General features: G+C 38.3%; 1 protein-coding gene across 3 annotated transcripts in view; it reads right to left on the bottom strand.

The window, feature by feature from the left end:
- The window catches only part of LOC150075376 (uncharacterized), a 146,465-nt gene that overhangs the window by 7,027 nt on the left and 112,650 nt on the right, over positions 1-26,788 (bottom strand). For 2 of the 3 annotated variants that reach the window (XM_090389301.1, XM_090389300.1), the window contains 5 exons: positions 22,448-22,555; positions 21,449-21,761; positions 19,070-19,531; positions 16,190-16,296; positions 5,098-5,197 (listed from right to left, as the gene is read on the bottom strand). In XM_090389301.1, the coding sequence (XP_090245427.1) occupies positions 5,098-5,197; positions 16,190-16,296; positions 19,070-19,531; positions 21,449-21,761; positions 22,448-22,555 (1,090 nt within the window). The remainder of the gene's footprint in view (positions 1-5,097; positions 5,198-16,189; positions 16,297-19,069; positions 19,532-21,448; positions 21,762-22,447; positions 22,556-26,788) is intronic. The other variant, XM_090389302.1, reaches the window with a different exon arrangement.

Below are 26,788 nucleotides of genomic sequence, written 5' to 3'. Positions count from 1 at the left end.
CAACAAGATAGCTGGTATTGCACTACTTCAAATAAATAATGCTTCTCTAGTAGAGACTGTTATTTATTTTCAGTGGATACCACAATCCAGACGATCATTTCGAAGCTAGTTGGCTTCATCATCAGTGACTAGGCAGGTGCCCTGGCAAGGCAACATGCCAATCACAGTTGTGAAGTTATTTCCACAATATGAGAGATGCCAAATGGTGTATAAATAATAATGTATTAGAAGATGAAATGCACAAGGCATACCAGGGTACCTGCCCACTCACTGATGATGAAGCCAACTAGCTTCGAAATGATCGTCTGGGTGGTGGTATCCACTGAAAATAAATAACAGTAGTCTTCTCCACTAGAGAAGCGTTATTTGTTTGTAGTGCAATATCAGCTATCTCGTTGTGAAGGCACCCACAATATGAGATACAATTAAAACGATGCCTTTTACACTACATACGTAGTTCAAATTTATGGGTGAACTATGGTGTTTCTACATCGATATTATACAATTATGTTGATAAATATTATTTTGCAGAAGTTTTCTTCTGTAATGCAAATAGCACAAAGGGTGAATCAAATGAAAACAATTATTTTTACTATGATACACTTCATTACTTTAAATTATAAGTAATTCTCACATAATTTTGAAATACAGTCATTCCTTTCTTCAGATTCCTCTTCCATCAATTCACCAATGCCATCATGGAATTTTTTTTCTGCTTTGTACCATTTTATCTCATGGTCAGTATGAACTGGGTTCTGCAGGTGTGTGCCATATTCAGGGATACAAATAGGTGATATGCCCTTTTTGTGAAATTTGGTAAGTATGGTGGAAGTGTGAAAGTGTATTATTGTGTTGCACACAGGCATCCCTGGATTGTAATCTGCACTGTCTATTTCTTATCGTTTCAGCCTATTTTTCTGAAACTTGCAATACTTTCTGCTGTGAATCCTTTTCGCATGAAATTTGTTTGATAGTTCTGTGTCTCAGAAAACAGCCAACACAATCTTGTCAGCTGGCAGTACTGTTTAGAACTTTCAAGGCTTCAACAATGAAAGATGATGCCACTTCTTAATAGCTTGTTTGGTTTTAGGCTGGAAGTGATGCACTCTTGACTTTTTATGTTGCATATAAGCCTAATCCACAGTGTGCCAGCAGGATACTACATGCATTCACATAGATCTGCTGCATTTTATCAATCAACTCTCATGGCACTCAATGTGCATAAACTTTGGTGAATTTTAGTTCCCTATGAAACACACTATGCAGACCATATTCATATGCATATTACTGTGAGATCATCCTGAGTTATCAGTGAATTTTTAAAATCTGGCTTTTTTTTTATTCCTGGCCAAGTTAGGCATACTGTTGTATCCACTTATGGACATGATCTTCAGACAGATACCTACCACCACAGATTGCTTTGTTATGCAGTAAATATTTTCTGGTCTGTATCTTGAACTGTTAAAGGGTGCCTCTACCTTGCTGCATGCCATTTCAAAACTAAGACAGAGTATTACAATTCATCAGCCTCATTCCTTTAAAAAACAAATAGTTTTTTGTAAATACAGAAAAAAGAAAAAACACTTTTTGCATGTGATAAAGCAAAACAGTTTTCATGTGATTTAATTTCATATAATAGTACATATTAGAAAACATTTTCATTTTATTTTAACCCACCTCTAACCCTCATATGTCTGAACCCTTCACATGCACTCAAAAACTGATATATGAATAGCCCTGTAAATATATATTTCTTAGATCACTATATCGTTATTTTATTTAAGTCAAGTTACAAATAATACCACTGAGTGCTCACTATTTAAATTCATTGAACATATTGGTTTTCAAATAAAGCAGAAAATACTAAGAATACAACTTTGTTGTCAAAAGATATACTATGTCAGATTTTTTCCCTCCATATTTGAAAAAAATATTTCAAATAAGATTACTTCAGGTTCAAAATAAGGCAAATTTGAAGCACCTCTCTCTCTCTCTCTCTCTCTCTCTCTCTCTCTCTCTCTCTCATTTACAGAATCCTATAAATAAATGGGTTACAGCTCTGAGCTGGCCAGTCCAACCTTCTGGCATCACTGCCTACGAACCAATCTTTTTTACGAGAGGGGTATAGAAAAGTTTGTACCCTTACATAGAAATAATAGCCCTAGAAAAGTGAAAATTCACAGGAACTTTAATCCTTTTCTATGTACTCTCCATGTATAGTAACACATTTTTCCCATCTATGAATCAGTTGTTTAATGCCTTGATCATAGAAGTCTGCACTTTTTGTCTGAAACCCCGATTCCACTTCATTGATGACTTCCGGAGATAAATCAAAGCGGCGTCCATGCAATGGATTCTTAATTTCTCGAAACAAGAAGTGTGACGGTGCTAGGTCAGGAGAATAGGGTGAGTGCGTGCTGCAGTAGCACAAATCCAACAGTTGGTGAGAACATTGCATTTGACATTACTTCTGCAAAGGTGTCAGCAATCTTGGAACCCATTGTGAGGAGACCTTAGACATGTGCAGATGGTCATATAAAATGCTGTGGGCAGACCCATAACTAATTCCCACTGCATTTGCGATGAAATGAATTGTCACACATCTGTCACTCAGCATCAGCTGCTCAACTTTTGCAACTGTCTGTGGATGTTGGCCTTCCTTCTCTTGACTTGTCAAAGACACTTGTACAACCGCGCTGGAACTCCCGTTTCCACTTTTTTTCAGTGTCATAGGATGGACAATTCTGCCCATACACAGCTTTCATTTCTTCGTCAATTTACTGAGCTTTCTTGCCCTGCAAATGCAGGAACTTGATCACTTTGTCAACCATAGCATCCTTCTTCAGATTCTGGGCTCCATCTCTGGTGTACCGCCTACGGGAATGAAATTTCACATGTTAGTTATTGAATATGTAGAAAACTTATATTAAAAATGGCATCTTCCTACCGATGTTTTACCTAGGTCAGGGTAAGAACTTTTTGATATCCCCCCACCCATATTATCCTCACTATATTTAAAGTATTGTTATTTTGAAAGCACATAACTGTCCAGAATATACAAGTCAACTTCGTGGTTTCAGGTATTACAACCAATATGGAAAAGTCTGAATCGGCTGAAACAGCCCCATTTCATCACATCATCTCCAACAAACCTGAATGCACCCCTACAGAAGTATTCTCTGGGAAATTACCACACCTAAACATATCTAATGGAATGAAACACCACTTGGCAAGATTTATCACTCTACAGCACCTTTTACCACTGTTCACGAATGTTGGAGACGTGACCACTCCAAATGCTGTTTTTAATTGGTTACAATATTGGGCTTATGTGCAGCTGCCCCACAGATGGTTGAAGTACTGACAGATGTTCCTGTGGCCTCTTGGATGTGTTCCATAATGTTTTATGCAGATTATGTATGTGATACAAACTATCCTCTTTATAATTTGTCTAACACATTCTGTGAGTTTGGGATATCTTTGATCTTAAATATTCTTTTAGCAGCATGGTATATAAAGAAGTGGAAATTGGTGAAATAACGAGCATTACGCTTGCGTAGAGTTTAATCTGCATTTAATTCCTTAAAGAATTAAAGATTATGTCAGACATTTCATGGTACTTCCTGTACCACTCCAGTGACCTAAAAAACAGCAGAATTGGTAAATCGTGGTGATATGACCTACATTAAGTTGTTAGTTTTTATTAGGCATTATTACTCATTTATTTGATTACACATTTCTTATTTATTAAGGTTAGGGTTTAGTCTTGAATTAGTTAACAAATAGCTATTAGCAACCATCAGGTAAAGAATTTAAGTTTTAACAGTTTTTAATAATTTCACATGTTATTAATTTGGTTAATAAGATTAATAATAAATCAATTAACATTAAGTAAATGGATAACTTACACTCCTGTAATGCTGTCCTTATGATACCATCAGCCTCACATACCAAGATGGTGGTTTGCAATTCATTATATTTATGTTCTGTATTGTACTCTTAAACTGAAAAAGTCTGGAATTAAAACTCAGGTTACGGTCTCCTGCAGCAAATCTTAGATTAGTTTGTTGCTGAGGGTGAGCATATTTAGAATGAGGAATTTGGATGTTGTCAGATTAGACATCTGTTTGGCAGCTAACCTTTATGAGCATCTTAATTGTGTGGGTATCTTTGGTCTTCCTTCCTGAATAACAAGTGCACAATGGAATTTTGTGGGTTCAGATGAGTTGCAGTTTGTGTAGACAGAAAGGTTACTGTTGTGGCATCCAACCACCATATTATATCAAAAGTCTAAGTTCTGGTTCATTACCCAAACTGGCTTCTAATGCACTGCTGCTAGATAGGCATACCCACAATATACTGGTATGTCTTATCTCTGGTGCATATGCATGGGGGACTATCATGCCATATAAAACATTCATGGAGAAGTGTCAGAATACGTTTTGTCATACAGTGATTAGTCACTGGTCATATAGGTGACATTTTTGGCTCAGCTCTGGATACCAAGGTTTCTTGTTATGATACCGAAAGGCTAATTTCAGGGTAGGAAAGCCTTTTGTGACTTTGAGGAGAAATTATTACTCTAGGTATGACTGACAGCTTTCTAAAATTCAAAAGATTTTTTATACACTGCATACTTTAATTAAGCAACAGTCTAGCAGATAAACATTGCTTTTGATACCAGTTTTAGGATTTAAACTAGCAGTTTTAAAGTACGGCTATTAAGAAACTACCATACATTTTCTTAATTATGGTATGCTATTTCAGTTTTTATAATGACATTTATTGTATCATTATAAAAATGAAAACTATGGATATATTAAAATTGCAACTTCTTTGAAAGAAGTTACAATTTTCAAAAGGCTGAGCGGGCTAGCTGGATGGGTAAAGTTCCTGCCTGGCAACCCAAAGGTCGCGGGTTCGAATCCCACCTCGGGCTTCGATATCATGGCCACGATACAAGAAGGAAGCAGGAAAAAACTGGTTCCTTCATGTATTGCTCACATCATACGATAAAATAAAAACAACAGATAAATACACAAAACAGTTATATAAATATTAACAATTTTGTTTTGGAATCATTTCAAAGAGACATACCATTTGCAACTTTGGATATCTTCACTGCTGGTTTTGGTGGAAGGGCCTTTAGCAATTTGTTTTCTCTATAAACAGGTGCATTAGGCAGTGGAGCTGGGTGCTAAAATATGATTTTAAATTATACTTGTGTTATGAATAAGAAAATGTCAATTTATATACGTATTTAAATATTATATCTAATTATTCAAAATAAATTCAAATGTAAACACTTTCTTTAAACTGTACATACCAATATTTTTGCATATGGTTTTTTTTTTTTTTTTTTTTATGTGAACCCCAAACACGAGAGGTATTAGAACCTATAGTACTTAGTACCATGCTTGGGTTGGAGGATGAGAAGACGAAAGAGGATATTTGTTGACATTGGACTTGAACTTCTGTAGATTGTAATATTCAGGAAATACGTATGAAGGAAGGTTGTTCAGAAAACGGCAGTTGAATGAATAAATGAGGAAGATGAAAAGTTGGTTCTGTGGGTTTGAAGTTGGACAGTAAATGGATGTTGGCTGGTGGCGGCATGTGTTCGGACTGTTTTTAAAGAGAGAGTGGGAATTATAGAAGCCAATTCAGAAGAACAGTACCCATGGAAGTATCTGTAGAAGAGGCATGCAGCAGAAACAGTACGTCTATGAGAAAGCGAGTGGAGAGACTCTGTTAGAGATGAATCATTAATTAACCTAACTGCCCTCTTCTGAATGGAATCTAGAAGCCTGAGAGAGGTTTAGGGGGCACCACCCCAGTTGTGGGAACAATATTCCATGTCAGGGCGGATTTGCGATTTATACAGAGTGAGCAGCTGTTTGGAAGAAACGTAACGCCGAGAGCAAAAGAGAAAACCAAGTTTTTTAGATGCAGAGGAAGCAATATTTGTAATGTGCTTGTGCCAAGAGAGATTAGAAGTCAGGGTAATCCCCAAAAGAGATATATCATTTTGCCTAGAAATCGTAGTGTCACTAAAGATAAGCATAGGAGCAGAAGAATCCTTTTTGCGAGATATAAGACAAGACTGAGTTTTAGAAGGGTTGAAATCAACTAAGTTGTCTTTGCCCCACTGGAGAATTACCTGAAGATCGGCATTTAAGGAATTGGTAGCAGATTTTCGAAAAGTTGAAGCTGATTGAGCAGGACAAGGTTTCTCAAAATGGAAAGTGGAATGCAATGTGCTATCATCAGCAAAACTATGGATAGGATTTCCAGTCAATGGAAGAAGGTCATTAATATACAAGAGGAAAAGAACTGAACCTTGGGGGACACCGGCATTAGTGGAGAAGTTAGAGGACAGAGAGCCATCTACCATCACCCTCAGTGAGCGATCAGAGAGAAAACTGGATAACCAATTACTAAAAACAGTTGGCAAACCATAAGATGGAGGCTTGTTTAGAAGACCGTTATGCCAAACACGATCAAAAGCCTTTGAGATGTCAAGAGCAACTACTTGTGTTTCACCGAACCTTTCCATTGAATTAGTCCATAAATGAGTCTGCTGACGAGGCTAGTAGGGGCCAGTCGTGTTCAAAGCCGCTAAGTGGATTTTTCTTATTTATTGATTTGAAATTATTGTTTTTCTAAAACTTTTGATTTAAATTTAGTGGTATAGCATTATTTTGTGACATTTCTGATTAATCTGGTGTATTTATTCTTTACTCGGCCTTGTAATTGCATAAAGTATCGGTAAGGGTATCAAATCCACGTGTTACAAGTTACAACTCCGCTGAACGAGAAGTTTTTTTTAGCCATATTTAGCCGCTTATTGAATATTTTTTACATCAAATTATTTTCTGTAAGTAGCTTATAGACCTAGTAAGGATCGTTAGTTTATTCTGAATTGAGACAGCGAGATTTGAAAGTTAATTAATACTTAACTGTCCATAGATTACCGTTCATAATTTCTCGCCTTGTCTTTGTCATACGATCGTTATATATCGAACCTAGATAGCGTTAGTATAGTATAGGTTATAATATTTTCAGCGATCGGTAAAATCTATTAAACTTGTTGAACTTCGTTGGCATTTAAATTGCACTTTTAACTAAATACATATACCGACTTAGATTACAAACGTAACATAATTAATTAATACATAACTGATATGGAATTTATATAAAGGGAACTCGGAGATAATTAATACTTGACACTAAAAAATATACAAAGGGTACTAGGAAAGTTTTGCAATATGACGCAACAATGAATCACAGGAAGCTGCTTGTTGCTGCATGTTGAGACATGTTCATACGTGCATAGCAGCCGCCGCGCCAAGTCGATGGGCTCAGTTATTCATTAGTAGTGAGAGTGTAAAGTGCTTGCGATGGCATCGTGGTCACGAAATGAGATAAGGACAGTTTTGCGGTATAATTTCGTGCGTGGTTTAACCATAGACCAGTGCTTAGAAGAAATGACTCTTGCACTAGATGATGATTGTCCACATCGTACAACGATATTCAGGTGGTATAGAGAATTCCAAAGGGGAAATTTCACTCTGGAGGATTCTGAGAGGCCGGGAAGGCCACGAACGTCAGTTACGGAGGAAAACGTTACTGCTGTGAGGAAAATGCTTGATGAAAACAGGCGAGTGACCTACCAACAGATAGAGGATACTTTGGGCCTAAATGCACCAGCAATTCGTTCGATTCTGCAAGATCATTTGTACGTGAAGAAACTTTGTTCTCTCTGGGTGCCGCATCAACTGACTGAAGAGCAGATGAGACGACGTGTGACTTGGTGCCGGGAGATGTTAAAAAAGTTTGATAAGGGACAATCTCGGTATGTGAACAACATCGTGACAGGTGACGAGACTTGGCTGTACTATTACGATCTGCCGACCAAGGCTCAAAACAAAGTTTGGGTCTTTGATGATGACGACACACCCGTAATTGTCAGAAAATCCCGATCTGTAAAGAAAAAAATGATAGCTGTATTTTTCAAATCGAGTGGAATTGTGGAACGTGTCGTTTTGGACACGCAGAAGAGAGTCACAGCTAAGTGGTATACTGAACAATGCCTGCCTAAAGTCATTGGATCTATGAAGAACCTGCAGCCAAAGTCAAGAATGGACACCTGGTACCTCCATCACGAAAATGCTCCAGCTCACCGCACCAAAGCCTGCACCGAATATTTGACCACGACAGGACTGAAACTTCTCGAGCACCCTCCCTACAGTCCAGACCTTGCTCCCTGCGACTTTGCACTGTTCCCGCATGTGAAAATGAAGCTAAAAGGGAGGTGGTTTTCCAGTGATGAGGACCTTCTACGGGCTTGGGACAACGAGTGTGCTTTACTCCCTAGTGAAACTTGGCAGAACTGGTTTAAAGATTGGTTTCGGAGGATGGAGAGGTGTATTGAATGTAGAGGAAATTACTTTGAAAAAATTAAATAAACAAAGCTGTATTGCAAAACTTTCCTAGTACCCTTTGTATATCCCATTATAACTGTGTTGGGAGATAAGTTAGGGTTATAAACTGAAATTGAAATTTTATTTAAATTAAAAGTAATCATGACTCAGACCAGAGCAGCAAAACAAAAGGCTCAAGCTAATGGAAGTGCTGTGGCTCAGAGGAGAACTGAGGGGGGCAGCTGCCTTCTGAGTCACAGCCTTCAAAAATGCACAGCTTGCATGATGTTTGTGGAGCATTCAGGTACGGGACATGATATTGCCATGGGGGATGTCTTTGTGTGTGCACGATGCAAGGAGTGTATCGATATCAGGCAACAACTCAGTGTTCTTATGGGCCTATATGAGAGCTTGAAGGACAGGGTGGATGCCCTCGAAGGAACTAAATTGAGGGGCCCATCAAGCTCTCAGCTGCCCACATCAACGCCAGAGCTTGCACTTGGTCATCGTGAAACACAGCGGCAACCCCCAAGGCAGAATGCGCTGGTCCCAAAGGAACTAGTAGTTGTTGGTGACTCTATTGTCAGGGAAACGGGGAACATGCTTTGTAAAAAGGATAGGTGGAGCAGGACCAGGGTATGTCTGCTAGGGGCAAAGGTTGATGATGTTGTAGAGCAGATATCATCTTTTAAGGCCACAAAAGGTGATATAGTTGTACACGTTGGCACTAACGATATCAAGAGTAGGAGACCGGCAGAATTGCTTAACAAGTACAGGTCACCGTTGAAAAAAAGCCTTGAAATAGGGTTGAATTTGAAAGTGTCTGCAATTCTGCCCAGACACGATAGGAGGGAGTATATGATGAGAGCCTTGTCGATCAATTCGGCCCTGGAAAGATTGTGCAAGGCTCAAGAGGTAGAATTTTTTTCAGCCTGGACTGTACTTGTTAACAGGAGAGATTGCTTCTACAGGGATGGGATACACTTAAATAGAAAGGGTGCAAGAATATTTGCTGATGCTATCGAGGCAGTGTTAGGTGGGTCGGAAAACTGCTAGCTTGGGGGGAGACAAAGACCAATAGATTGACAGTAGCCACTGGCAGAGGTGAAAGTGATTCTGGCACTGCTTCTATTAGAATGAGCAGAAGCCTGAAAAACAAGATTCAGGATATTTCAGAGACTGCTGGGAGTCATTGCGGTACAAGTAAACACATGGGTTGTGTTAGGGTAGCTAAGAATAGAAATAGGTGCATGTATACTTGCGTGTACACCAATGCTAGGAGTTTAGTAAATAAATTTGATGAATTTGAGGTATTGCTCAAAACATCAAAGGCAGATATTGTTGGGATATCAGAGACTTGGTGTCACACAGATATAAGGAATGCAGAACTGGAATTTGGGGAGTACAACGTCTACAGAAAGGATAGACTGGATAAGAAGGGAGGAGGGGTTATGCTATTAGTTAAGAAATACATAAAATCCAAGGAAGTGAAACCAGTGGACATCGCTGGACAGTGCAGTGTCGAGTCAGTTTGGTGTGACATAAGCATTGGGACATCAAAATTGAGAGTAGGAGTGTGCTATAACCCTAATGACTCTGATGAGTATAATAAGAAACTGTACAGGAAAATAGAGTGGGCCAGTAAATCAGAGAGTCTTATAATGGTAGATTTTAATTTCCCAGATATTGATTGGAATTTGGGGGCTGGTCACTCACACACTAGCAAGGCTTTTGTGGATTTATTGGATGATTGTTTTCTACATCAGCATGTTCAGGAGGCAACTAGAGGGAGGAATACTCTTGATTTGATTATCAGCAGTGATTCTTCATGCATTAAGAATCTGCAGATAAATGAACCACTAGGTGGCAGTGATCACAGTGTGCTGAAGTGGGATTTACTCAAAGAGGTAACTACCATTAGGGGTAAAGGGAAGGGTTATTGCTTTTGTAAAGGCGACTACGATGGGCTGAAACAGTATTTAAATTCTATACAGTGGGACCAACTGATGATGTTACCAACAGCAAATTCAAAATGGGAAGCATTCAAAGAACTTATCTTGGAAGCTACTAGGCTTTACATACCAACTAAGAAATATTGTTCAAGGTTTAGGCCTAAATGGATGTCAGATGAACTAATGAGGCATATGACAGGGAAGAAACATGCATGGGATACATACAAATTAACACATGACACAGAAGCCTATGAGAGATACAAGTTGATCTGTAACCAAGTTACAAAGGAGGTTAGGCAGGCGAAGGCAGATTACGAGAAATCTTTGGCAAGGGATGCAAAGAAAAACAGCAAAGAGTTCTTTACTTATGTAAACTCTAGAAGCAAGGGGATGAATCAGGTTGGTCCACTTGATATCGATGGGTCAACTGTTGATCATCCTGTTCAGGTAGCTAACAAGATATCAGAGACTTGGTGATATTTTGCATCGACATTCACATATGAGGAGTTATTTAGCGAGGGGAAAGCCAGAGGTGTATTCAACTCTAGCAGTAAGCTAGAGAATCTTGTAATAACTGAGAGTAAAGTAGAGGAGAAATTGTTGAAGATAAACACAAGAAAGGCACCTGGGGTGGATGGGATCTATCCAGCTATATTAAAGGAGGCAGGCAGAGGAAGTAAGCAAACCCTTAGCCATAATTATGAGAGTTTCCTTGGACTCAGGGGAGGTACCCACAGACTGGAGATGTGCAAAAGTGACCCCAATTCACAAAGGAGGATCAAAGACTGACACAAGTAATTATAGACCTGTGAGTTTAACTTCTGTTCCAGGAAATTTAATGGAGGCACTAGTTAAAGAAGCACTGCAGGATCATTTAGACAAGACTTCAGTTATAGCTCGGACACAGCATGGTTTTGTTAAGGGGAAGTCTTGCCTGACCAATTTGATTGGATACTATGATGCAGTCACAAAGGAACTGGATGCAGGGAATAACTTCATATTATATACTTGGATCTTAGAAAGGCTTTCGATACTGTTGCACATGGAAGACTGCTGCACAAATTGGAGCAGTGTGACATTGGAGGCAAATTGCTGCTGTGGATAAAGGGTTGGCTGAGGGGGAGAAGGCAGAGAGTGGTAATCAATGGACACTGCTCGTCGTGGACTAATGTTATTAGTGGAGTCCCTCAGGGCTCAGTGTTGGGTCCATTATTGTTTTCTGTATTCATAAATGATATTGATGATGGTATATCAAGCTTAATGTCAAAGTTTGCAGACGATACAAAGGTAGGCAGGGTTGTCAAGGACACTACTGACACTATGCTTCTGCAGCAGGATCTGGAAAGGTTGAGCAGATGGGCTGAGAGGTGGCAAATGAAGTTTAACATTGACAAATGTAAAGTACTACACATGGGAAACAGCAACCCCAGAGCAACGTATCAACTCTGTGGTACTACACTGACAGTGGTAGAGAATGAAAGGGACCTGGGGGTGGTTGTGCAGGCAGATATGAAGTTCTCTGAGCAGTGCAGACGGGCTGCAAGAGTAGCTCATGGTGTATTGTCAATGATATATAGGAATTTTTCTAACAGGGATAAGGAGGTGATTATTCCCTTGTATAAGGCAATGGTTAGGCCACACCTAGAGTACTGTATACAGGTCTGGAGGCCTCATTTCAAGAAGGATGTAGAGCTGCTGGAACGAGTACAGAGAAGGGCAACAAGATTAGTGAATGGAACAAAGGGGTGCTCTTACGAAGAAAGGCTTAAGTTTTGCAAATTACAGTGTCTGGAGACTAGGCACCAGCGAGGTGATCTAATAGAGGTGTATAAAGCATTGAATGGTTTGAGCATGCTCAATACTGATGGGATTGAATAATCACCTGAGAGGGCATAAATTCAAATTGAGGAAAGACAGATGTAGGATAGACGTGCAGAAATTTGCCTTTAGCCAGCAAGTGGTTGGTTGGTGGAACAGACTTCCATCTCTTGTCGTGGAAGTTGATAGCCTAAATAAGTTTAAGGCTCAGCTGGACAGGTATTTTGAACGAACAGAGGGGTGAAGTGGAGGTGGTTTTTTTTTTTTTTTTTTTTTTTTTTGGCTGATGCTGCATAAGCTTGCTTTCTTGCATCAAATGCCTCTACTAATGCTAATAAGCCAGAATATCACCAGTGGATCGACACTGACGGAATCCATACTGGCGATCGTTGGTCAGATGGAAGGTTTCTAGGTAGTTTTAAAATTTGGCGGTTAATTGATTTCTCCATTACTTTAGAAATAATAGAAGTAATTGTAATGGGACAATAATTGGATGGGAGGTGATTTGTCACCCTTTTTAGGAACTGGCTGGATATGGGCAAATTTCCAAGCAGAAGGAAAAACACCTTTGGAATAAGAAAGTGAAAAAAGGCGGCAAAGAATAGGAATAAGTTCAGGAGCACAGGTTTTGAGAACAAGTGGAGAAATACCACCAGGACCTGGAGCTTTCTTAGCATCAAGATTCATCAAAATCCTTCTGATATCCTTTTGACGGAAGACCACAGGAGGCATTGAATGGAGCGTGTTGGGAATGTTGGGAGGTGTTTTACCAAGATCATTAATATATGAGTTGGAAGAAAAATGGGATGCTAGCAGGTCAGCTTTATCCTTGGCTGAAGTGACAACAGAACCATCTGATTTTGACAGAGGTGGGAGCAGAGATGGGCAAAAGTTGCGGCCAATAGTTTTGGCAAGAGACCAAAATGCTCGGCTACAATTAGGGCAAGAAGCAAGTTTTCGACTCTTAGCCTGTTCAAACTCTAGTTTGGACTGATTAATAACTGTTTTACAATTGTTGCGAGCTTTGGTGTAGGCAGAAAATGAAACTGAAGAATTAGAAACAAGCCAATTACGATATGCAACATTCTTCTCTTGAACAGCCTTAGCACATTTATTGGAAAACCAAGGTTTAGATAAAGGACAAGATTTTAAAGTGGAGTGTGGGATAAGGGATTCCATTCCTGCAAGAATAATTTCACTGACACGATCTGAGCAAACATTGAAACAGAAGTTTTGAAACAGTAATCCGACCATGGAAAAGAAGAAAAGAAGTCTCGCAGGTCATCCCATTTTGCATTCTTGTAATGTCAAACAACACGAGGTTGGGAATAGCCATGAGATAAAGGTTCCATTGGAGAAGAGACAATCACCAAGTTGTGATGTGAAGTGCCTAAAGGACCTCTCACTTCGATCGTGTACTTAAGATTGTTTGTGAGAAAAAGATCAAGCATGTTGGCTGTATGATTAGGATTGTCCGGTATTCTTGTAGGTAAATGAACAATCTGTGCAAGGTCATTAGTAATTGCAAAAGCCTCAGCATCTCGACCTGCTGGGTCGGTGTGACTAGAAAACGGAAGCCAGCTGGAGTTACCTCACTCTTAGGAAAGTTGGACTGGAGAAAGTCAAGTTGCAAAGAGAGGAAGTCAAAGAGCTCCAAGTGATTAGTGGAGTTGGAAGAATGGTAGAGATAACAGATGAATTTGACACAATGAGGTAGAGAGATTTTAAGCCAGAGAAGATCAAAGAGAGGAGATTCCAAATTGCCAAGTCTCTGACAGGGAATATCAGAACAGACATATGCACAAGTACCACCTTTGAGGATAAGAAATCATACAGCGAATAATTTGGGCATCTGAGATGAGCAGTAGTTGAATCAACCGATAACTGAGATTCTGTCAGAAAACGTACATGAGGTTTGGCAGACTGCAAGTGGAAATGGACATCGTTGAGATTAGAATTGAGACCACGTATATTTGTGAAATGAATTAGGAAGTGCTTGGGAGGTTTAGATCTTTTCACAGATAAGCTTGCTCTATTAGTTTGACAATTCATGGTGTATTTAATAGTAAGAAAAAGTGGGTGGGACATGCTGTATGAAGTAATGAAATTTTTGGATATGGCGTACACGTAGTAAGAATATACCGAGATCCTTGACATAACGTGGCCTCGACAATGCTCCCCACATACACACTACTCGGGCTCCCTCCAGTCACTATCTGGCAGAGTAGAGGTAGCAATATTATACACTAGCTGATCCGGAAGCCTCCTAGAGATTTACCAATAGGTTCGGTCCGGTATACTAACTAGCAGCCGGCCTGCGAACACTGTTCTAGAGCTGTACCCTCGAAATGTAAGGAATATTGGATCTCGCCACGATGTTCATCATAACCTCAAAAGTCATCAATCATACTGCATGATGGAAGAGATAGGGAAGGGTTGACCGGAACTTAGCTCTAGAGACTAAACATGGGTTCCACCTCTTCGAGCCTCCAATAAGCAAAGTGGTGGTATTTCACCGGTTGATGAGAGTCATCTACCACCTAGTACTGCCTGGTAATATAGAGTGGCGGCGTTCCTCCATGTGATGTGGGCGTCACACCCCGCCCCTGCTTACGGTGGTTCACACCATGTACTTGTGCATGGAGGTTTATCATGTATTCTTGGTTTTTAGATATAATGATGAAGCAGTTAAAATACAGTTAGTCTGACCATTTTGCTGGATAAAAACATTTCTGGGAGAAAAAATCATCCATCCATTGGTTGAAATTGACTACCTTGGATAGAGCATGGTGTGAAACACACACACACACACACACACACACACACACACACACACACACACACACACACACACACACACACACACACACACACACACACACACACACACACACACACAATTTCCTTCAACACTTACAGGATTCAAACCAGGTAAAAATATATATAGAAAATTGGGGGGGGGGAAGAGAACTAAGAAAACAAGGAATATTTAGCAAAGTGTCAGAGCCATTAAACTGCATTGTCAAGAATGTGATGTAGCGTCTTGGCTTTCCATTTATGGTAATATGAAAGAGCATTAATAAAAATAAAAATCAAAGAAAAATAAACTGAATAGAAAAAACAATAACAAAAAGAGATAAAACTGTGGGGTCTTTTTTTTTTAACTATGTAAATAGTATGTATGTGGGATAACTAGTAGGATTCACACAATGCAATGCATTTGTTTTCTAAATTTCAAAACTCCCTCCTCATTATCATATTATAAATATTGATTTTGTTATTAACAGCCCCCAAGTGTGCTATGGCTGTAGAAGTGTGTTCACATGCAGATTTGCATGCTATGTGGATAATAAAACTGGAATAACTTATAGGGAGAACCCTACACCTTCCCCCTAAGAATGGCCAGTTTCTAAGAGGACCTTAGAAACTCCTCCAATTGAATTCAGACCTCTCTATATGACTGGCAGACAGTAATGCAGTATGCTAAATAGGCTGCCACAGAGGTCTCTTCATTATCATATAATAATTACATCTAGTAACATTTTATTTTATTTCAATAAATATCATTCATGAATATGCATGCAGATTTTTATTTATTTATTTTTTTTTGAAACATTAAAAATATAAATTTCTCAAATTAAATGCATTTCATTTATGCATTTTTCGCCTGTTACTGAACAACATATACTATTTATCAATTCAGGATGCCTTATTTCCTGCTTTACCATGATAAGTGTCGAAAACGAAACACACAACATGTGACCACATAGAAAATTTGATGCTGATTTCACTTATAAACAGCAGAATTGCCAACTATATTTATGAAATTTCCTTGACAAGAAGTCTACATTCCATAAAATATTTCTGATATCTGAGTTATTGAAAAAAAGAAATATATGCAAAAAGTAAAATGCAGCAAGCAGAACGTACTAATATAAATCAAAAGTAATCTGAAAAAATTAATTTTATACAGAAACTATTATAGAAAAAGCATACCTTATTTGTGACACATGATAATACCATCGCATTTGGATTTACTGAACTAGAAGTTGACTGAGATACTTGAACTGACTTCATACTGCTTGTTTGGTTATCACATAGTGCTGTAAGGAGAGAGTAAAAATTTCACTATTCTGAACAATAATTTCTGTGATGGTCAATAAATTAAAATTACACACTGGGCTATTCAAATACACTGTTTGGCAACATTAACAGAACACAGAAAATGTGGCGTAACTCGTGCATCTTGTGATGAATTGGGACAAAATTTGGTATGATGGTGTACCATAGAATAATGATGAAATAAGGAGACAATGAGAAACTTTGGACAAGTATAAGGAACATTTATAGGTTGTGTAAGAATTACCAAAAAGGTCTCATTACAGAAGTCGATACAAGATACTCGAAAATATGGTCACATGACAGCAGCACAGCTAAACAGGCTTGACAGTGATGAACCATGCTCGATATAAGGGCATCTATAAGATTCTGCGACAACAAATCCCATTCTTCCACCAGTGCAGACCTCAGCTCACCAAGTGACTGAGGAGTTGACTGTTGGCTCAAGGGCATCCCACGCATGTTCAATCAGATTAAGTCTGGTGACCATATTGGCCATTGGATATCTTTAGTTTCAAGATGTTCCACCTCCACTTGAGATCTATGTGCAGTGGTAAGGATCTGCTCTCAGTACCTCTGTGCAGTTATTTTGCCCCTATCAAAAACATGAAGAGGAGTGTGACCATTGATCATTATTCCATCCCACACAAGAACTCCACCTCCACTGTAAGTGCCCTTTTCTCTGATGTTGGAGGGATGGTAATACATTCTCATTGTCTCCAGATGAAATAACATCTAGAATCTGTTAGCAGGCTAAAATGGGACTTGTCAGAGAACAGAACTGTACCCCATTTGTCAGGGCTCCAAGTCACATGTTTGTGGCACCAGTTTCAACAAGTTCTGTGGTGGTTTGGGGTTAATGGGATACAGACCACTGGCTTCCTTGCATACAGTGCACTTGAATTAAGCCTTCTTAACACAGTCCAGTTGGAAATGTTTTCACCTGTGGCTGCAGCAACTTCAAGAGACAGTTGATGACAGAACATCATAGGGTTCCATCTTGCTTTTAGAGTCAGATAGCAGTCTGTTCTGGTTGACGTAACCCTCAGGCTACCTCGGTCAGCTGAGACGACATCGCATGATACATTAAGCCAATGTGCCACCTCCACCTGCCCAGCTTCAAGTCATTCGACTGGGTCAGAGCATATCCGAAATGGCATGGCTGGTGGGGTGCTCACGGTCAGCTGTCGTTAGCACCTACCGAAACTGAAAGTGGTCCAAGGAGGGAAACCCACGAACCTCCGGCGAGGTGTTGGACGACCATGGCTCATCAATGCTCGAGGTGAGCGAAGGCTCTTCCAGATGGTACGTGGCAACAGAAGGGCGACTGTGGTGCAACTAGCCAGTAATTGGAATGCTGGTGACGGGAGTAATGTGTCACAACACACAGTACATCGAACCATGCTGAAAATGGGATTGCATAGCTGCAGGCCTCTCCGAGTGCCCATGCTAACCACGGTTCACCAGCGACAGCGCCTACAATGGGCAAGCGAGCATTGAAACTGGACCGTGAGTGATTGGAAGAAGGTTGTCTGGTCTGATGAATCACATTTCTTGTTGCACCATGTGGATGGCTGGGTACATGTGCATCATTTACCTGGGGAAGTGATGGTGCCTGGATGCACCGTGGGATGAAAACAAGCCGGTGGTGGTAGTGTCACGCTTTGGGCGATGTGGTGCTGGGATACACTGGGGCCAATCATCCAAGTGCTGGGCATGCTGATGTCTACTGCCTACCTAAATATCATTGCTGACCAGGAGCAACAGTGCATAGCACATGCTTCTTGATTAGACCAGGGTTCGAGCCCGTGACCACCAAATACGGAGGATGCGGAAAGGTCAGGGAATGACCACTGCATATTCCCGGAGCAATATGGCCTTAGTTGCTAATGCTCCTAAAAACCAAATAACAACAACCACCACCACCTCTGGCGGTGCCGTCTTTCAACAGGATAATGCGCCATGCCACACTGCCTAGATTGTTCGAGACTGGTTCGTGGAACATGAGGAAGACTTCCAGGTATTGCTCTGGCCTCCAAGTTCCCCAGACATCAATCCCACCAAGCATCTGTGGTTTGTGTTGGAACAGCAACTCCGATCTGCGGCATCTCAACCATGGACCTTACAGGAGTTAAAGGATCTGCTGGTTATGTGTTGGTACCAGATACCACAAGACACATTTAGAAATCTTGTAGCATCCATGGCTCGCTGGGGACAAGCTGTTTAGCCTGCACTTGGAGGACCAACATCATATTAAGTAGGTGGTCATAATGTTTTGGCTCATCGGTGGGTGTATAGGTCACTTATAATTATTTGGCCAATGTAGTGCTGTTCCTATATTTTTCCAATATTTTGTAACATCTGATAACATATCAGATATTAATTTACTGAACTATTATTTTTCAGCAAGCCCATTGCCTCTCAATATTTAGTTGATGGTAGGATGAAATGAGACACTGGATAAGAGTAGTGTCAATATGCCTTCAACTGTGCATCTGGAAAGTGCTTTAGAGGAGCAGAGAAAAATATTAGCTACCTGCTACCATAAATAAAGTCAAATGAGTATTCTTAAATAATCACAGCTGTCTGTCATTAAATCATGATTAGAACATATATTATTAATTTTTGAAATTAACATCCATTTTTATTAAAAATATTGGCATTCAAATACTTTTGCAAGTATAGCATATACATCAGTAGATTTTAACAATATCAGAAAAAGAACATCAATTGGAGAACCAAAGAATTATGACTTACATTGTGACGAAAGACTAATAGTTGGAGTGACAATAGGTGTTGATGGCTGAGGAGGAGGAGGAGGAGGAGGAGGAGCTGTTGCTGCTGGAGCGGGAGGATTCATACGGACTAAAATTGTAGGTAATTGCTGCCTAGGTCCAGAGGGTACTGTTGTAATTTGATTAGCTGGGGCATCTAATCTTGGCATCATGGTTAATGAAGCAGGAGGCTGAGGAACAAGATAAGTGAGACGGGGAGCTTGAGCAATAGGCTGAGAGAGAACAGGTGGCCTAGTCATTCTAACAGTTCCACCAGTATTCATTGTTTGATTTATAGTAGTTCCAGAAGGTATGAGTTGAACCACTGAAGGCAGTGGAGTATGCATAATTGGTAATGACATCAAACCAGTAGTAGGTGCACCAGAAATAGCCACAGTTGCACGTGGTATTGATGAAGATGATACAGGCGCAACAACTGTTCCTCCTAAGGTAAAATCTAAAATTAACTCTACTATTCTAGAAGAAAATTTCTAAATACCACTTTAAAAAATACATGTGAAATAAACTGATAAGGATGCAGTTATGAAAAGGAAATGATTGGTACCAACAGTTATCTTGTTAAAAATTTAAAGATGTTATAAAATCTTTAAAAAAATTAAAGATATATTTAATAAGGCTCTGCAATTCTAGATTAAAATCTCTTTATACTAGTACTGTTTTGCAGAAAATATATGTAAAACAAACTCTGAATTCATTACTACAAAAAGACAATATATGGTAACTGAAGTGTTATTAATTCTCAGTTTGTTATATATTCACAACTTTGGTATAACTTTTATCTTTATGCATAGTAATTATGAAGACATGCTTTACAAATAAGAAATTTCAAAAATATGAAACAGTAATGTGTGATCTGGTCAGTTGTTGCAGCTAAAGCAAATGAGTCACAGAATTCAATCTTAATTTCAGAGGCCTAGCAGTTTTTTTTCAAATATTTGATAAATGAATTCAAGTTGAATCTTAATTAAAATAACAATGCACTGGATTGCAATCAATCCATCATCCAAACCCAAGAAAAATTCGATGGGAGCCAAGAAAAGTGAAACAAATTGCCAATGTTACTCACACTCCCTTAGGTATTTTCTGCTTTCAATGAGTCCAACAAGATCAGATAGTCAATAAAGAATAGCAGGTTCCATTTCTGAGGAAATTTTTTGAGGCCTGGCACTATAAAAGCAGCATCAACCAGATACCTGTTAAAGTGGGCCCACTGATTTTGCATGACAATGCGAGCTGACCGGGCTAGCCAGGTAGGTAAAGTGCCTGCCTGGCAACCCAAAGGTCGTGGGTTCGAATCCTGCCTTGGGCATGGATCAAAGTACTGCAAAAACCTTGGGAGGTGCACTATGGCCACAGAAGCCGATGCGCCAACAACTACAAAAAAAAAAAAAAAAAAAAAAAAAAAAGCATGACAATGGATCTGTAACAAGGCCTGTACAGTGAATAAGTTAATGCAAGAATAGAACTGCGACATTTTACTCCACCCTAACTACAGTACAGATCTCAATCCCCCCATATTGTAATTATTTTCAAAGTTGAAGGAGCCCTTGGGGGAGATTCCCCACTTTAAATGACAGTAATATAGCTATGAACAACACTATGCAAATGCTCACCATGAAAGGAGTGTATAGTGTTTAATCCACCTTGCCCAACTTCAGAAAACTGTTATTGACAAGCATGGGGACTATACTGAAGATTTATTAAATCTGAACAAAGTATGATTATAAACTATATCATTTATGAATATCTGTAAAGAACTTATTGCCTGGTCCTCTATTTGAAGTAGAAGTTCAGCAAACCAACAACCTCTCTAAAAAACTTTCTACGATAAATATATAAATAAGTGTTGTTGACAAAATGCTGTAAGACAATAATAACAATCTTATAATGCATGTATCTGAATAAATTAAACTCTTTGAACTAAATTTTTAATTAAAATTCAGTTTAGAGAAAAAAAAAAAAAAAAACTGAACAAAAATTTACATCATGATAATCAAATTTATTCAACAAGTATTATTTTATAAAACCTGTGTCTGTTTCTTGGTTACATTCAACCAAGAAATGGAAACAGATTTTATAACATAATGCCTGTCAAATAAATGGTTATTACTGTAGCATTAAATTGTATTCAGCAATTCTTTAGTATTAAAGTGAAAGTAACACATGAAAATACTTTTTAGAGTTAAAATTAAGGAAAATTGAGATTCCAATATTTCGCCCATTAGAATACAAAGGCACTGAAATAATTCAGAGATATTTATTATCTAATTCTCTCATTACTGTTTGCCCAGATACAATATCTGGATTCTGCAAATCAGAATCTCATGTCTTCAATACTTACCAGTTAGTGTGGTTGATGATATAACCACTGATGATGACGTTGCTACAGGATCTGCATCTTCTTTTGTGAGATCTATTACACTAATTGAAGAAGACGTTGTAACTGGATTAGTAGTTGTAAGCAATACAATAGATGATGTCACTGGAACAGTATTCAAACTTTTGTTTACCGATGCTCTACTAATAATGTTGGGTACAGTTCGTATTTGTTTGGGTGTAGGAGCTGGAGATATAGTAGTTTGTCCTGCTGCAGTGTTAGCAATAAGCTGCATAGGAACAGGAGCTGGAGCTTTTTCTAAAGTTTTTTGTTTATCCTAGTGAAAAATAATAAAATAAATTTTACAAGTCACACATAATGTAATTATTAAAGAAAGCGTTTGGAACAATTGAATATGGCAAAAATAAATTTGCTTCTGACATCTCTTGCCTAAAGTTATACAAGTTCTAATTTATTAAGCATAATGTGCTTAATAAATAAAAAATGTAATTTTTTTTTATTTTAATGTGTTCATTCTACCAATATAAGATCCTTGATAATGCTAAATGAGTCCCTCTTAATTTCAATTTTGTTTGTAACAGTTGCATTTTTAATATGATAAATACAGTAAATAACACATTAATTAGAATTCCAAAACTAAGGCAAAAAACAACAACAACAAAAAAAAAACGTGTGCAGTGATAAAATATGATTGTTTTTTTTTATAATGGCACTGTTCATCCGATAGAACACTTTTTTCAATGATTACATGTTAATAAAATTATTAGAATTAAGTGTTGTTTTTAATTTTTTTGCAACAAATAGAGTTACCTTTACAACTGGCATGTTCAACACTGAAAGGCTGCTCTCTCCAATTAAATGGGCATGTATACATGTGACTCAATATGTGTTAGCAAGCGAGAGAGAGAGAGAGAGAGAGAGAGAGAGAGAGAGAGAGAGAGAGAGAGAGAGAGAGAGAGAGAGAGCGAGAGGGAGCGAGAGAGAGGGGGGTTGCATACTTACAGGAGTTGAAGTACTGACTGAAGAGAGACTGTGGCTAGAAACTGGTGTTTTCATTGGTACTGGCAGTGATAAATTTCTTTTATCCAAAATGCATTTTTTTCCTACAGCCTAGTAAACAAGAAACAAAACACAAGTGAGAATAGTAAAGCAGCTAAGAAACAGAACCTGCAGCTATGAGACAACAAAAAGAGAGAGAGATAACAAACTGAATGGTAACTTAATTATTTCTTAAAGGAACAAAATATTTTGCCAACATTGGGTTCCCCCCCCCCCTCCAACCACTGCCAAATGCAAATTCTTCAAGAATCTTGTGTCATTCATTGGTCTTGAGCAGAGAGAATATGTAAGCTGTCTTTGCAAGCTCTTTTATCCAACAAAGACATCCATTTCCTTTTTTATTTCTTAATGCAAAATATTCACTTCTTTCATATAATATAAATAAGCAACTACATGTGAACTTATCTTGTGATTCTTAGTTCTGTATCTTATTTTTATCACTCCACCAAAGTTTAAAATATGTTTCAAATACATGCTTATAAGAATTTGAACTTTTGCATTTCATGGACTTATTCCCACCCCAAATAACAACCTGTGACTTTTGGCAGTGGGATTTTGGGAGGATCATATCTAAAAGGCTGACATCTGTACCCATGTAAAACTTGAAAAGCAACACCATACATGATGAACCTCACAGCTGATATACTGTGCTCCATTGTCAAAAACTCTATCCTTTTCTTACAGCAGGTTGCTACTGACTGACATCACTTTGAACAGCTACTGCTCCAAAACTGGAATGCCACCTTTCTCTATCTCTTCAATGGCAAGTTTTGAAAAAAAAAAAAAAAAAAAAAATCCCACTGTAAGTCTCTTCTGCACCTTCTGAAACATCAAAATCATCTACTTTTAAATTTAAATGCATTTCTTAGGTCAACAGTGCCTCAGAGCATTAGCATAGGCATATGATGCAAAAAAAGCAAGCTTATGCAGCATCAGATAAAAAAAAAAAAAACTTCCGCTTCACCCTCTGTTTGTTCAAAATACCTGTCCAGCTGAGCCTTAAATTTATTTAAGGCTCAGCTGGACAGACTTCCATCTCCACAACAAGGGATGGAAGTCTGTTCCACCAACCAACTACCCACTGGCTAAAGGCAAATTTCCGCACATCTATCCTACATCTGTCTTTCCTCAATTTGAATTTATGCTCCCCCAGGTGATTATTCTGAGCAAGAGGCAGAATCCCATCAGCATTGAGCATGCTCAAACCATTCAAGGCTTTATACACCTCTATCAGATCATCTCGCCGGTGCCTAGTCTCCAGACACTGTAATTTGCAAAAACTTAAGCCTTTCTTCGTAAGAGCAACCTTTTGTTCCATTCACTAATCTTGTTGCCCTTCTCTGTACTCGTTCCAGCAGCTCTATATCCTTCTTGAAATGAGGCCTCCAGACCTGTATACAGTACTCAAGGTGTGGCCTGACCATTGCCTTATACAAGGGAATAATCACCTCCTTATCCCTGCTAGAAAACTTCCTGTATATCATTGATAAGACACCATGAGCTACTCTTGCAGCCAAGAGTATGGAAAAACTTTAATACCCACCCCTATACATACTGATTTCCTGGTTCAAAGTGTCACATTTAAAGGATAAAGGTTTTATCCTTTAAAATATAGAAATAAAAGCATATTTTTTGTCTTTCTCAGTCTCCTTAACATTTTTGAGGTGTTTATTGCCATGAAGATTTCCAATATACTATAACAAAATATCTTCAGATTTTTGATAACATTTTGTAAAGTGCAATAGGTGGGCTTAGCCAACTTTCATGTCATATAGTTGGACTATCTTGTTTCCAGTCTCTCATTTTAGCACAAATATATCAAGAATCAGGCTGCAGATTTTTACTGAAAAGAGAACTCAGCTTACAATACCAGCACTATTTTTAAACTGCTTTGATGCCCAATAAGCAATAAATTTTATACAATTCATGTCAATGATAAACAAATCAGATGGCTATGTGGCATAAGGTTCATTTTATGTGCGATGTTATATACTTTAAGATATTTTAGTATTGATTTCTTTGATATAATCCTTAGATTATTTCAAAGAAGTCAATAACTTTAACTTTCATTTACAGATTTAACTGAAAATGCTATTTTGGAAATAATAAGCTGTTCTGTTCTTTAAAAACAATCTGTGAATATTTCAATGTTGTAGCAATATAAAGTACTAAGCCAATATTTCAAACTCTAGAGATAAAAGAATACTACTTTCCATTGAACTAGTCCATAAACGTTACCCATTTATGGACTAATTCAATGGAAAGGTTCGGTGAAACACAAGTAGTTGCTTTTGACATCTCAAAGGCTTCTGATCGTGTTTGGCATAAAGGTCTTCTAAACAAGCTTCCATCTTATGGTTTGCCAACTGTTTTTAGTAATTGGTTATCCAGTTTTCTCTCTGATCGCTCACTGAGGGTGATGGTAGATGGCTCTCTGTCTTCTAACTTCTCCACTAATGCCGGTGTCCCCCAAGGTTCAATTCTTTCCCCCACTCTTTTCCTCTAGTATATTAATGACCTTCTTCCATTGACTGGAAATCCTATCCATAGTTTTGCTGATGATAGCACATTGCATTCCACTTTCCATTTTGAGAAACCTTGTCCTGCTCAATCAGCTTCAACTTCTCGAAACTCTGCTACCAATTCCTTAAATGCCGATCTTCAGGTAATTCTCCAGTGGGGCAAAGACAACTTAGTTGATTTCAACCCTTCTAAAACTCAGTCTTGTCTTATATCTCGCAAAAAGCATTCTTCTGCTCCTATGCTTATCTTTAGTGACACTCCGATTTCTAGGCAAAATGATATATCTCTTTTGGGGATTACCCTGACTTCTAATCTCTCTTGGCACAAGCACATTACAAATATTGCTTCCTCTGCATCTAAAAAACATGGTTTTCTCTTTCGCTCTCGGCGTTACTTTTCTTCCAAACAGCTGCTCACTCTGTATAACTCGCAAATCCGCCCTGCCATGGAATATTGTTCCCACATCTGGGGTGGTGCCCCCAAAACCTCTCTCAGGCTTCTTGATTCCATTCAGAAGAGGGCAGTTAGGTTAATTAATGATTCATCTCTAACAGAGTCTCTCCACTCGCTTTCTCACAGACGTACTGTTTCTGTTGCATGCCTCTTCTACAGATACTTCCATGGGTACTGTTCTTCTGAATTGGCTTCTATAATTCCCACTCTCTCTTTAAAAACAGTCCGAACACGTGCCGCCACCAGCCAACATCCATTTACTGTCCAACTTCAAACCCACAGAACCAACTTTTCATCTTCCTCATTTATTCATTCAACTGCTGTTTTCTGGAACAACCTTCCTTCATACGTATTTCCTGAAAATTACAATCTACAGAAGTTCAAGTCCAATGTCAACAAATATCTTCAACAAATACCTCCAACCCAAGCACGGTACTAAGTACTATAGGTTCTAATACCTCTCGTGTTTGGGGTTCACATAAAAAAAAAAAAAATACTAATTTTCATTTTTTTATTTCTCAGCCTCTTTGACATTCTTGTGACCTTTGTCCCAATGAACAGCATTTCTTTGATTTATAGGATGAGCATAAAATAATTTCCTTTTATCCAACAGAGATCTATAATGAATTAAAACCTTTTAGGATGACATCAACTAATCATCATGCAAAAGCACATGAAATGCAAGTTTTATATAGTGCTTATTAAATAAAGAATCCTGAGTGATAGGTCAAATGAAAATGAACCGTTATCCTCTATTTAACTCTGAAATGACTAACAATTGTTGAGCTTGTTACCTTTATCATTTATTATAAAAATGTCTCTATTTTGGAATGGCTTAAAGCCCACAGCAGAGAGAGAGAGAGAGATTTACCACTTTATATTTTTTCTTGCTTTCTTAATTGTAAATTCTGATTCTATATCCATTCTCTATTCATCTCAATCATGATGATAAATCTTCAATTTGGTTTTATCTATCAACAAAAAAATGTGATATTTCAGTGGTCTTTAAAAGTGAGCTTTCATATTTTCAACATACTAGTTATAGACGTGTGGTCACCATGCTGAAGTCATAGTTTACAATACATAGCATGGTCTGTGCTTCTACTTCTTCCAGAAGTAGCAAAACAACAAGGGGTAGCTAATCTGGTCCAGCTCATATTTTTCTCAGAAGAAACAAACACATATAATAATATATAAAATAATGATTGTACATTAAATATTACCTTTTATCGATTTTGATAGGAAAAAACTAGATAATTAACCAAATTTTTATCAACAAAAATAAACAAATGAACAGAAAAAGGATTA

This window comes from Mastigoproctus giganteus, chromosome 14, assembly GCF_048544385.1.
Source record: "Mastigoproctus giganteus isolate SK-2022 chromosome 14, ASM4854438v1, whole genome shotgun sequence".
In the NCBI taxonomy this organism is placed as follows: Eukaryota; Metazoa; Arthropoda; class Arachnida; order Uropygi; family Thelyphonidae; genus Mastigoproctus; species Mastigoproctus giganteus.
The sequence above is the reverse complement of the archived record's forward strand: the minus strand, read 5'-3'. Positions and strand labels throughout refer to the sequence as shown.